The following is a 14,186-nucleotide window of genomic DNA, read 5'->3' as shown; positions in this document are numbered from 1 at the left end:
CATTCTCAAAATGACACTGTGCATTCTAACTATGAACTCTAAAATGCGCCACTGGAGTTAGGGGATTGGGGGGGGGGGGTTGGCAATACTCCTCGAGAACCACATCCACTCACATTCTTCGAGGCCAGGAATGCCATACCCTTGGCCACCTGGTAAGAAAAGCTCAGCAAGTCCTCTAGATCTAGAGCCAACTCATCATCTTCCATGATGGCAGGAGTCACATCCCTTTCTATGTATGAGCCTGTTAAGAGAAGAAGGACTTTCTTAGCAATTAAGCCTCAAAGCTTGGAAAACAGAAGACAGCACAACAACAATACCAAAGGTTGGTAATAAGGAACTGATGTGACCGCGCAGGCAAGTCACCCACCCGGCGTTGAGGAAAGTTAAGTGCCCAAGCACCAAGTTAATATTCACAGTCTGGGGCTTCAGGGGAGAAGGATGGTGGATAAATACACAAATCTCCTATTTTTTTTTTTTGATGTGTAAAATACCTAGTTGATACACATATATCTTCATTCATGCAGTGAGATGCTCCTATACGATAATGAACACTCTCTCACCCCAATGCTCACTTGGAACCCTGACCTGCCACTGACTTTTGCCATCGGGCCCTCCTGGAAAGGAGAACCAGTCACTATGGGGCATAGTAATGTATTTCCCAGCAGCATGAGAAAGCCTTTGTAAATGAAGTTCTTTTTATTATTTGATAGGTACCCACCTATTCTCGCAGATCTCCTTTTGTCTGCCTTGGTTGGCACAACGTAAGAAACGCCGGGTTTCATGTCCATGTATTCATTAGTACTGTCACTGCTGTGAGAGATGAAATATCCATCCATCAAATTATGACTGAATAAAATGGGAAAATGGGGGAGTTCCCATGGGGCAGGCTCTATCTCCCCACTGTCTTTTTACGTAAGAGGCTGATTTTATTCAGAGAAAGTATTACTAGGTTTGAATGAAGAAAAGCTTGTTCGTTATACAGGAGTTTTTAATATTCAACATCAGGGCCCGATGCCCAGGAATGAGACGGTCTCTTTTGTGTTCATAGATGGGACTCACGTTAGAAATGTCCCATCTCTTGACACCAGAGGTGTAATGGAAACAGAGAACCATAAACAGTATCCCCTGTTCCCTCAAAGTCTCTAAATTAGCCCCAAGAGACAAGATGAAAGACACAAGAAAGACGAGAAGAGCAAGAGCTCTGAGATGTGTGATGGGGAGGAAGGCAGGGATCGCTAACATAGAGCGACTGATGGAAGAAGGTTTAAAAAAACCAAGTTTAGTTCAGATAAACACCAATAATTTGGATGATTTTCTGAACCATCTGGACCTCTTGAATCTGCAACATTTGGCTGGAAAGTCTTCAAGATTTCTAGTACTTCCTGCTTCTGATTAGCATAGAAACACTATGACAACAATCTCCTTCAGAGTGTGCTGGTGGTTCCAGTCCCATATGGGATCCCAAAGCACAAAGAACACGACATCGGATAGAACAATTTGAGCCATTATTTCAGCAAGTTGAAAAACATGTATGGGGCCAAGGTTTTAGAAATAAGGCAAAGTGGCTCATTTATTCACATAAGGAGCATATGCTCTGGAGAAACTAACAAAAGGTGGTTTGTAATGTGTTTTTACTACCACTTGACACTACCCAAGTCTATAGGACTAAAAAAAAAAAAGTAAAATGAAAAGGCTTCACCTGGGGTGAAGAAACCCTTTAGTCAAGGGGTACAGAAAAGGTCTTTAAGAAGTAACCACCCATCAATAATAGTTGCTGAGGCCTTCTAGAGGGCCTGGAGCTAAGTTTAAGAAACACAGTCTTGCCATCTCAAAACGTAGGGGACAGAACGAATAGAAAGGAGAGGAAAAAATCCACCACACAACTTCAAAAATATAAAGTATAAGGGATTGGGCATGATGAATATGATTTCTGTTGGGCTGGGTGCATCTAGGAAATCTTTCTCAACCTTTGGAAAGAACAGGCAAGGCTAGGCAGAGAGGAATCCTATTCTGGTTGTTAAGCCACACTAATTGTTCTTAAAGGAATCTGAAGCTCTTTGTACGTCATTCAAATTCAGAAGGATATTAAAGAGGAAAAGAGATGAAAATAAGGTACAGAATTTTTAAACACGTGCTAGAATCGTTGTGCCTTTTTATAGCATGATTGAGTTTTTTTTTTTTAAAGAAGGGCAAGGTATACGGAAATAATTCAGAGGTAGATGGTGAGAAACCTATGTGCAGAGATATGTTCAGAGCTCTTTTGCCACTCCGTTAAAGGTTTTCAAGAAATTTACCGAGACAACTTGACAGACTTTAGCATTTTCCCTACAGTGTCTCACTGCAGAGATGCATACAGTACCAAGCCCAACAGAATAAATGAAAGGACACACGAGAATAGAGCCCTGATAAGTGAAACAAGTACAGAATTATTCAATTGAACAGAACACTTTGAAAAAAAAAAAACTAAAGATGCATTAAAAAAATCAATAAAAATCTAAGTTCAACACTATTTAAATCTTTACAAACGCTATTCAAACTTTCTAAATTGTTGACGACACCTAAATGATTTAATAATTCTGATTTGGCACCTCGAAGTACCTCTGTTCATTTGTTTAAAGAATCAGCCTTGATTGCAAACCCTTTCGACCCCCTGAACTGCCTGTTGACAGCTATTTATGTAAATCAGTCTTACCAGGAAGACTCCTTTGAATGCAGAAGGTTCTTATAAAGTGCCACTTCTCCGTGATCTTCCTGCTTTGAGCAAATAAATGAATCACGTTTCCTTCGCAAAAAATTCAAAAGATCACCATAGCAACAATATTCAGTAATGACCAAGGTGGGCCCTGCAGATATGTAAGAGAAGGTTAAAGAGAGGTGAGCTCTCTAGACGATCCTGCCCCCTTTAAATAGACTCAGGGGCCATCATGACCGTTTTCATTCAGGTTCATTGATAAGGCAAATACTTAGCAGGCTTAGCAAAAACCAGCATTCTGAGGAGGACAACTCAACAAGTAAGCCTCCTTTTACCCCTTCCTAAGTGAGGTCAGTGCTCGGGGCCTGGCCTGACTTACATCCAAGTTACCAACTTTCAACAATATCCTACAATCATCATAATTTCCTGCACTAATCCTTCCATCCACTTCGATATGCAACAGGGCTTCACACCCTCTCCTCGTGTTATTATGGAAATGATGAAGGGCAGAAAGTGCAGCCTCAGAGGAAAACCGACAGCACAGGATGGCCAGCTGAGATGACCCTGGAGAGGGTGAGCACCTGGCACGCCAGGACACCACCTGCCTTCTGAGCACTACCGGCCACCAGTGTTTCCGGGGCTGTAATTAAACCTCACGCTGCAGCTCTGAAGTCAACAGGCACCCGATTAACTTGGGCAGGAATTTTTACCAACAGGTCATGATGTGGAAGCAACATTTATAGGGGCTGTTTTAAGAAGTTAGCTAAGCTGTCAACTTGACCGTGAACCTCAGTACATCTTGAGGAATGGCTCATTTTACACATCTCTGTCCTTTTAGACCAAAAGGTTTTCTGGAAACATCGCAGAAATCCTTGATGGAAGGCTCTACCTCAGAATTGCTTCCAACTGGAAATTTACTTTTTTTTTTTGCCGAGGTGAAGTGTTTGTCTCATTTGGTGTGTACTGGAGAACTTGCAGGCTTCAAAGTCTATCTTTAATTATGGATAGTAACCCTTTAGTGACTAGATAGGCTCCAGTAAAATAGCTTGAAAGATAAAAGAAAAGTTTTCTGGAGGAGATGAGAGGTTCTCAAGATACTCAAGAGGTTGATACTGATGCAACGCCCATGACAGTAACTAGGGTATGTCCCCATGATGATAAAACTCAAATATACATTCTTAAGAATGGCTTTTGGGGCAGGGGTGTGAAACATCTACAAGAGGTAACAACCCGGGTAAAATCCTGCAATAAGATATAACCAAGCACTGTCGCAATGGTATTAAAATCTCCCCTCTTCAGATAATTTGAAAGATAATGAAAGTTAATTTGGTCATGGCCCTACCTCCAACGGTGCACGCTCCAAGAAGATTCACAATATTCATATGATTACCGAGGTAACTCAAGACTTTGAGCTCAGACATTAGGGCTTCTCGTTCGGTTAAATGGGCACTTGCTAAAATCAGAAAAAAATTTCATTTTAGCAAGAAGCAAATTTGGCAAGCCAATGTTGAGGGCATGCAGCCACCTGCAGAAACTTACGTTTGAGCATCTTAACGGCAACAGTCATGGCCGCATCCGACTTAATCAGGCCATATGCAGTGGCTTCAACCACTTTCCCGAAGGCACCAGCACCCAAAGTTTTCCCTGCAGAAAGGAAGAAAAGAGTAAGGGGTGGTGATAGGACCAAAGGAGCATCTGGGTAATTTCAAAGTCAACAATCAAGGAATTGTTAAGGAATTAAGGACAAATCCAGCTAAGGACATTTCTCTATAAGGTGCTTTATGAGGAATCTATCAAAAATGATGAAACTTCACAGAAAATACTTATTGTCTCAGTTGGAACAGAACAAAGGAAGCTAATGGGGTTCCCTAAAGTCATTGTTACACGTACACAAAAAGGTTACATGGAAAGCCCCTATTTCATACTGACCAAAGCTCAGCCTGTTTCTGGGAAACTCCCATTTGTGATCGTAAGGAAGCTGTGTTGGGTCTATGTAAACATAATTGTTTCCATTGATCTCCTCAACAACCTTCCACTGTACTTCATACATGGGTTTCTGGTGGGGGGAGAAAAGAGAGACAGATCATCTTTTAATGAATAACATTTCGATCATTATAGCACTTAGGGTAGAGAACAAATGAATGATTACCTGTAGATACTTGTAGGTAAGAATCATCACGATAATGCACATCATTCCAGCTGCGATCACAAAGCCAATCAGCAAAGGTGTGAACAGGGTGTGGGGATGGATTTGTTCTAAAATGAAAGGGGAATGTGGAATTACAACGTATTAGCAGGGGTGGAGCTTCATGACAACCACCTGACCCCAAACTCACCCATCCCCCGCCTTACAGACCACGGCAGGATTCAAAGCCAAGGGCATCTCATAAACTCCTTGCCTTGCTAATACTACCTTCCTCTGGTTATTCAAAGGGATCTCATGAAGGAACAACTTCAAACCAGACTACTGTGGAAGTTGAGATTTCTGTAGCCCACAAATAATTTTATGGCTGTTTTGTCAATAAAAAGCAACATTATAAATGAACTTTGTATTTCAACTAAATTCCTGCCTTGGACAACTTTAAGAAGTTTCCTTTACGGATAGTTATATTTTCTTCCTTACGCTTTCCTGTATTTTCCAAATTTTCTACACTGATAAGAATTTCTTTTACAACCAAGAAAATATCTTTAAAGTGTTCTTTTCATTGCCTGAGGGGGAAAAAAAAAACCTGTGATGAAGAACAATGTAAGATTCTCCCCCTCATTACTCAAAAACTGGAAGTATACCACTTATTGGCACACATCTTTGCCAACTCAAGAAAACAAAACTAAGCCCTGGGAATGTAGATGCCCAGCTTCTTTGTCTTCTAACTTCATACCAATTCATCAATGTATCCACAAGGATCATTTCACTTAATGTTCAGAGGTAGTCCCTCATGAATCAAATCTGACAGACACGAAAGAAATGGCTCACTGACATAACTTCATAAAAGGCAATGTTAACTTTCTTGTATAGCATCCGGCAATGTGTTCAAATACACGATTTTCAAGGACTAAAATTTTAAACTCAATTTAAAATTTTTAACTGCCCTAATTCTGGTTATATCTGGCTGTGAGGCAAATATAATTCCCTATTTTCTTTCCCCGCCCCTTTTCAGTAGGAATGACTGGAAATACGCAATTCACTACATACACACACACACACACACACGCATGCGTACATACATACGTGCATATACACATGCAAATATATATGTATGTGGTTAAAATCACTGCGTACATGTTATTAACAGACTAGTACAGGATGAAACTTAGTGAGTTTGATGACAGCATGGTACAATGTGGAAATTACCAGAAATGACATGGCCATTGATGGAATGGACTTAAAATCATGATTGATATGGCAGGCAGAGCCTAAACATCCCCTTAAATTGGATTAAAAAGAAATATACCTTTGCTGTTACCTTTAAATGCAAAGTTAAAAAAGGCAGAACTCCTGCCTACATTGTTGTAAGCCCTACACTCGACTGTGCCATTGTGCTTGAAGGCACTATAATCGATGGAACTCTGAACCACTAGTTTTCCAGACGGTGACAGAGACGAGTTTTGCATCTGCACATCCATTGGCCCAATAGGGACAGAACATCTAGAGGGAAGAGAAAATAACAGCCTGGATTTACTCTAGGAAAATCAATCAATCAATCAATCACATTGGAATTGGCATACGTTTAAAACTAAGAGAGTAGGTCATAATCAGAAATGTCCTTTTTCAAAATAAATAAATAAATAAAAATAAATAAATAAATAAATAAATAATAAAAAAAAATGTCCTTTTTCAACCAAGGGTGTGAGGATGCATGAGCACTCCCCTGGCGCCGTGAGCAAGAGAAGCAGGGCGGAAAGGAAGAAATAGGGAGTGAGACAGGAGTTTGAATCCGGATTCAAATACCTGTTTTGTTGACAAGCTACTTAAAACCCTCCAGGACTCCGTTTCTACAGCTAGAAGGTCGGGATGGTAATACCCACTTTGGAGAGTTACGGAAAGGGTTAGAAATGAATGGAAGAAAGGTAGTAGCTGGCACACAGTAGATCTTTATAAAGTAAGTGTGAAAGGGTACATGCGTGAGGGTTGAAAAAAGAGCTTAGAGGAGGAGAGAGTTCAAGTCTACAAGGATGAAGACAGGTCAGCCCCCCAAATCCCAGCAGCTGAGATCCTGATCCAGGTTTTAGAGGGAGACAGAGGCCAGACCACTGGCTTGTACTCGAGGTAGCAAAGCCCATCCATCAGGGGCTGGACCCCCATTTTAAATTACGTCCCCCATATACCTAATATTTTTCTATTCCCTTATACCTTGCTTTATTTTTCTCATTAGCACTTAACTGTTTATTTCATCTTTTGCTCACCTCTCTCTACCCATTAGATATAAACTCACAAAGCTGGGACTCCGAGGTGTGTTTGGCTCACTAGACCAGGGTCTGGCATACAATTGACGCCCCATAAATATTTGCTGTATGGAGAACAGTAACTGCTGGGGTTACTTCCTGCAAACTGTAGGGGCTTTTCCAGGGGCCTCGGGTCCTTCTTACTGTTCCCCGAAGAAAACATTCCACTAAAACGCCGCTGAAAACAACAATCCTATGTAACCTCTTCCAACGTGTTGTGATAAAAAGGACTATTCTGTGAGAAATAAAATTTCTATTATTATCCTGACTATTCAATTGTGATGTTACACTGGGCTTTTAAAGCCCGAGCGCAAAATAGCATTTGATGGATAAAAACAGCCATGGTGACCCCATTTTCATCTTCAGGTAATGTGAAAGGACAATTTAAGGCTTAAGTGCAGATTGGAAGGGAGAGGAAGCACCCTGCCAGATGTGCTCTGCTCAGGGGCCGGGCACCTAATCAAGGAGAAAAAAAAAACCTTTTAAAAACACGCAGCTTACAAATGCCATATGTATGTTGTAACTGCACGATCATTACTTTTTGGTAACTTGGCAATTAACTTCTGAGGCAATTTTTTTTTTCATGAAAACTACAGCCACATCTCCCACACACATTGCCTCCTGTGTACAGAATGGAAATCTAATTACTCTGTCCTGGAAAATTGCTTTATCTACCTGCAGGCTAGAAATTGCATGATAAATCCAAAAGATAACCACCAAAACAGAGAAGTAAGTCACTCAGTAATCATTTCTCAGCAAACAAAATTAATGTCTACCACGAAAAATATAGCAATTATGCCCCCCTTAAAAAACCACATGGATAGGGAAAAAAAGGATAATCAAACAAAGCTTTAAAAAAAAGAATCTGAAAACCTATCTGAAGTTCAACTACCCTGCTGTCCTTCCCTCGTGCACATTAAGTAGTAGCCAAAATAATCCTCTCACCTCTGCTCAGCTCCTGGACAGAAATACCAATCTACTGCGGGCTCTGGGAATCCTGCAACCACACACTGGAGCATGCCATTCGTGAGACTTTCATGAGTCAGGATTTCTGGTTTTGCTGTAGGAAAAGAGAAATGGCCATAGGTCAGACTGCTGGAACACCTCACCAAGGCTCCCCGCCACGGTTTCCAAATCCTTAGAACCTTCTTGAGTTTGAAGAGGACCCTGAGGGAACATATTCAAAGGGGAGCATCGGAACCAGTGAGTGAAAGGCACAGGGAGGCAGAAGCGAGGGTCAGACCAGGAAAGGGTTTCCCCCATTTAGAGCTGCCTGGCCCCATTGTGGACTGTCCACACTGCAGGTGAGAACTCCCTGTTTGGGGTTGAGTGAACGGAGGTGGGGTTCACAGGACCCCTGGCCGGGTTTCTGCTTCCAGTTGGGGGGTAGGGGGGCAGAATTTTCAAGACTGCTTCTAATCCAAACTTTAGGATTCCAAACTGTTGTGAAGGTGGAAATTGTGTTTAAGATTCTTGCCATCAGACTTTCAAATTACTGAACCTGTCATAGAGAATTTCAAGTTATGGCACAGACTGGGATGGATAAAATTAAGAGGAGTTCTAGGAAATGAGAAGCCCCCCCCACCCACCCACCCACTTCCCCCCCTCCAAGAATGTCCTCCTTTTTAGGGGTGGGGGCAGAAGGGAGTGGGTGGAAATAAAAGAACTGAATCACCCTATTTACGGAGAAGCCAAAACATAAGAGTAAAATACAATATGGGCTTTTAAACTCCAAATTTGTATTTCAAATGCAAAATATGGACAGAAAATTTTAAGAGGAAACCAGCCCAAGAGTTTTATTCACATGTCTATCTAAACCTGTATATAATCACTGAAAAAGTAGGTTGTATCAGCAGGCATGCTCTAATTTGACGTTTCTGGGGAACGACAATAATCAACTGATATTCATTCAATCAAGGGTGCCTAAAAGCACTGCAAATTCTTGAGATTATTTTCTAAAGTGAAAGGAAAATGAACTTATTATATTCAGTTGTTCTACTGGAAATATAAGTGAAGGGGTCTAAGCCTTGGAAAATGAGTAAGCCGACCTGTAAGGATCTGATGGCAGGGGCGGGGATGCGCTCACCCTGAATCCTCAGTATGACATCAGACACAGAATGGGATGCACCCCACTGTGTGTGTGTGGGGGGGGGGGGGGGCGTGAAGGGTGTCCTGCCGCTGGCTCCCACGTTTACCAATAATCTGTCCCTCCATCAAGCCTCCTCGTGTGTCATGTGGGAATAACAACAGTCCCCATTTCATAACGATGCTGGGACAATTAAATGAGATGGAGCACCCAAAGGAGGAAGAATGTTTCGCAGACACGAGACAGTTTTATTAACCATTAATTTATTAATGATTCAGCTATCATTTCCTATTTCGGAATACCTACCCTCTCTGGTTAATCAAGTTTGCTACCCCTCAACTGTGTTTGCCACCAGGAATATTCTCTTCAGTGATCTAAAAATCTTCAGATAGTGTGATAATGAGTGTTTTAACCCCACGCGTTGGGAATCTGACCTTGATTAGGTTGCAACTGATAGGAAAATTGTACATGGTGAGAAGATAGGGACCGACAGATCGGAAGCTCAGGAGCGTATTTCTTCAAGGGAAGGGACCACTGTAGAACCACCTCTCAGCACCTCACCTCCTTGCAGGCAAAACGGCTTGGCGGGGATCAGTGTCCACATGCATGGCACACCCACCTGTCACTCAGCCTGGCCCGATGCATGGGCAGGCCATTTGGCAAATACACACAAAAGAGTGGCACTCCAAAGCGATCTCAAGGTAGGGGCATCCTTGAGAGTTTGGATCCAATGCCAGCTTTCACAAATAGAGCAAGAAGACGAGCCATCGTCTTGCGAAAGTATCCATCTGGCAAGTCTCATTTAATTATCATGGGCAACTGTGTGATTGTGCTGAAAAGTAGGACAGAACACAAAAAAACAGTGGAACTTTAGGAGAATGCTATTTGCTGAAGACGGCAGGCGCCATAAGGCAGGTCTCTCTGGACTCCATTCAAGTGTCATCTCCTGTTCCAAGCCATCCTCAACTCTCCAAAGCCAAGTTGGTTGGTCTCTCCTCCCTCTTCCCGCAGCATGCGAGAGCACCTGACACTCTTACACAACCTCCTGGGCTGCCTCCTCCATCAGACTCTACATTCTCAAGGGCAGAACCACATCTCCCTGATTGCACCTCCAACTCGGAGCAGAGTCTGACCTGTGGCAGACACACAAAGGAAGAGCTGTTTGAACCACTAAGTCCCCTCTAAAAAACCAAGTTCCTCGGAGTCCAAGGAATTCGATTAGAATCATAAGAAGGGACCTGGGACAAGAGCCCGATGTTGACTTTGCTGTGTTAGGGGCTCTATTCCCACTCTTACAAGAAGCTATCCACACATCTACCTGGTCAGGTGAATTCTTCTTTAACACAGAGATTATAGGTGAGAGGGGAGGTCTACACAGAGATGGCAAAGGTAACAGGATAGGACTTAGACTGGAATCGAGGTCTTAAGATGGATTCCCTCCTATCGACATTCCTTTTGTCACCCATCCTTCCTAATCCAGATGATTAGATTTCTTAGAGTGGAATTAAATATTAATTCAATAGGGAAAAAAAAAGGCTGAAAGGGTACCTTAAGATGTTAATGATGGTTACCTCTGGGTAAAAGGATTATGGATAGTTTCTACTTTTTTCTTTTGACTTATTTTCTCTCTCTTTTTTTTTTTTACGGTGAACGTGTAGCTAATAATGAACCAATAAAACATTTTTTAATTAAAAAAATTGGAACAGCTCAAAATTACATAATCAATTACATTCAGCTCTGGCTATAAGTGCTCAAGATCCAAGCCTTCCAGCGTGACACCTGGTGGCAGTTACACAACGGCCAGGGCTGGCAAGTGGTGCAGTCCGGCTGGCCTACTTGTTCCCGTGTGCTGGTTAATTGGGCAGATTTTTAAGCTACCGTCTCAGGCCAGTTGTAACCCGAGGCTAGCAGAGCAGCTTTGTCCTGTTGGTCCTTAGCCTGGCCAACCAAGCCCAGAAGGTCTCTAAACATTAATGTGTGTTGGAAGTACTAAGAAAATAAAGACTAAAAAAAATAGACATTTCTGCCCCCTACCCCCATCCCAGAGATTCAGTAAGCCAAGGATCTGACCCAGCAATGCACCTTTTTAGTGGACCTACAAAAAAAGACCCTGACTGGGGGTAGGATGAGGGTGAGGCAAGAGAAGCACATCAGATGTGGAATTTAAGAAGGCACTCACCCTCCTCAAGGTCTTGCAGATACAGGGCTGGCACCTCGAGTGAGCTCTTCCTTAAATTCTACACCCCAGGCGCCTCGCCCTAATCCCAGTCGTGTCCCTAACATTGGTGATGACAGACCTCATTTTGAAAAGGCTAAATTACACGAGTACAGTTTCAGCTCTACATGGCAAGTTGCACTACGAAAATGTTTAATGCATAAAGAATGAGCTAGGTATAAATCTGATTCCTAAAAATGAAAATCTGGGCTCATCTGCATTTTGTAAGTGCCTCAATGCACTGTGTAAGGCATTAAATATGCATTTTGCTTTTAAAGACACATAACTGCAATTCTCCAGGTTAAATCTGAGCTGTGGTTTCTGAGATATTCGGCAATCAGCAGTATACCAAATGACACATTCCCTAATTCCTCCCAAGTTGGAGGTTTGGATAAGCCTAAGAGGTGCATGAGTTATGTATTTCCTGCGGAGATTAAGAAAATAGCCTTTTCTCCTTTCAAAGCGTTGAGGGCCTGGGTCATTCCAGCGTCTGCAACAACACTGATCAACTTGTAGGCTGATTTCAGAGTGCTTACGACTCTACTCAGAATTTATGGCTCGTGCAATTAAAAAAATCCTAACCATTTGCTGATTTACCCCAAAGATATGTGATCTTGAAAAAATACTCCTTCTCACCACCATCAGGTCCAGACGGGAGGCAAGAACAAAACAAATTTTTAAGACACAGCACAGATAATAAGAGCTGGGGTGGGGTGGGAGGAGATGCACGAGTCATTGATGGGGAAGCATTTCTGAGTTGAGCTCCCCTCTTGCCCCTGAGCACCTCGACCAGTTCCTGCTAATAAACCACATTTGCCCACACTCTATAACCAGCAAAGAACATAGACTGAAGCCTCCACAAGCAATAAAAGACTAAATGAAGAGGGATCATAAGGATGCATTTTGTTTTTACGATTGATTGTGGGTCTGCTGTAGTTTTAATGGCCACACAGCAATGCTTTCCAGCAATTTGGCCCTATTTGGGCCTGGGTCAAATCCACATTCCTGCCATAACACTGCTATGATAAAGGAACTTAAGTCTGCTAAAACAGGACTATAAAAAATTTCAGATTAACTTTCACTTATATAAGGCTATACTTAAAAAAATAAATAAATAAATAAAACTGGAATAGATGTCCTGAGATTTAGCTCCGCTGAATGGATTCAGGCTCCATGCTGGGCAAAGAGCCTACTTAAGATTCTCTCTCTCTCTCTCTCTGTCTCTCTCTCTCTCTCTCCCCCTCTGCCCTTCCCCTTCCCTCTCTCCCCTTCTCTTTAAAAAAAAAAAAGATTGTTAGAAACTGGCATATGGGCACTTTGATAGAAGTTTGTTTAACAAATCAAACAAAACTTCAATTATAGTTGCCTGTATCCAGCTGTCTTTAACAGAGTTTTTACTATTAAAAAAAAAAATCACCCTCCTAACGCAGTGACATTCTAAACTAGGAGTAAGCTAACTTTTATGGTAAAGACTGAGGTGGTAAACAACTTCGGCTGTGTGGGCCTTAGGGTCTCTCTTGCAAATACTCAACTGTGCCACTGTACCTCAAATGTAGCCAGACATGCAAAGCCATGTGCACAGCTGTGTTCCAATAAACTTTACTTATGGACACTGACATTTGAATTTTATCTTCACGTCTCACAAAATCTTCTGATTTTTTTCAACCATTCGACCAAAAATCTTAGTTTATGGGCCCTTTGAAAAGAGGCTGCAGGCTGACTCCGGCCCTAGGACTACAGTTTGCCAACATCTGTTCTAAACAGTCAGTAAAGATCTCCTAGTCCTGAGATTAAGTTAAAAAAATTTAAAAAAGTGATACAACTAACTGCACAAAGCCTTGCCCAGCCAGAATCACGATGCTCGATTTACAGGGCACCACTGCCATGTGACCCAGACACGCAGAGAGCAGATGTAGACACACACGTGGAGGACAGGCATGTGATATAAATGCTATTTCTCTATTCAGTAAAAGCAGTGAATTCATTTCCAACATAATTCAAAAGTGGAAGGCAAGGGTTATTGCCATAAAACCCATGGAAAAATCATGCACCTATTCTCGGGTTAATTTAAATTTACACTAAATTATAGATGAGCCTGGATCCACGTATAAATGAAGGGAGCTAATCTGATGTAAAAACATATATGGGCTCAGATAGCAAGGGAACTTCCACAGAGTCGAAGTTCCACTAACACGAGGGAAGAGTACTCACACCGTCTTTAGAAAATTATGCCCCAATTCAGGGTCCATTCCTAGCAGACACTGACAGTCGTATAACTTAAAACTGTTTCTCCTGCTTTTCTACCATAAGCACTAAATGATGGCCAGACCACACCAACAAAGGGCCCAATGATCTAGACGGGTTTCCTGTTCTCAGTTTCGGCCTTTAACTAGATCCTCCAAATTAGCAATACACCCCACCCGACCAACTTTCTCATGATACACGAAGGAAAAAGAATACTAATACATTTCCTAAATTTTTTCAGAATATAAGAGAATCAAAGTAGACTTTAAAAGTAGGTTGCAGTGATATCCCTTTTTTCTTTCAACTCAAACGTCTATAGCAATTCTTGCAGACATAGAGATCTTCATTATGAGAAGGAGATATTAAAGTGTCACATCAAAACAACACTCATAACTCCAAAGCATTTAACAACAAGAACTCATTTCAAATTCAGTAACAGAATCTGAAAAATAGAGCTCAGATGCTGTCAGGTATCACAAATGAACATGCACTACCTATAAAAAGAT

At 41.8% G+C, this 14,186-nt stretch overlaps 1 protein-coding gene across 4 annotated transcripts in view; it reads right to left on the bottom strand.

The window, feature by feature from the left end:
* The window catches only part of KIT (KIT proto-oncogene, receptor tyrosine kinase), an 83,647-nt gene that overhangs the window by 8,792 nt on the left and 60,669 nt on the right, over positions 1 to 14,186 (bottom strand). For 2 of the 4 annotated variants that reach the window (XM_025435629.3, XM_025435630.3), the window contains exons 8-16: positions 8,081 to 8,195; positions 6,145 to 6,338; positions 4,842 to 4,948; positions 4,622 to 4,748; positions 4,232 to 4,336; positions 4,035 to 4,145; positions 2,693 to 2,843; positions 719 to 810; positions 114 to 241 (exon numbers count right to left, since the gene is read on the bottom strand). In XM_025435629.3, coding sequence (XP_025291414.1) covers positions 114 to 241; positions 719 to 810; positions 2,693 to 2,843; positions 4,035 to 4,145; positions 4,232 to 4,336; positions 4,622 to 4,748; positions 4,842 to 4,948; positions 6,145 to 6,338; positions 8,081 to 8,195 — 1,130 coding nt within the window. The remainder of the gene's footprint in view (positions 1 to 113; positions 242 to 718; positions 811 to 2,692; positions 2,844 to 4,034; positions 4,146 to 4,231; positions 4,337 to 4,621; positions 4,749 to 4,841; positions 4,949 to 6,144; positions 6,339 to 8,080; positions 8,196 to 14,186) is intronic. The other 2 variants (XM_025435631.3, XM_025435632.3) reach the window with 1 other exon arrangement.

The sequence above is a fragment of the Canis lupus genome, chromosome 13, assembly GCF_003254725.2.
Source record: "Canis lupus dingo isolate Sandy chromosome 13, ASM325472v2, whole genome shotgun sequence".
In the NCBI taxonomy this organism is placed as follows: domain Eukaryota; kingdom Metazoa; phylum Chordata; class Mammalia; order Carnivora; family Canidae; genus Canis; species Canis lupus.
This window is presented reverse-complemented; position numbering and strand designations above follow the sequence as displayed.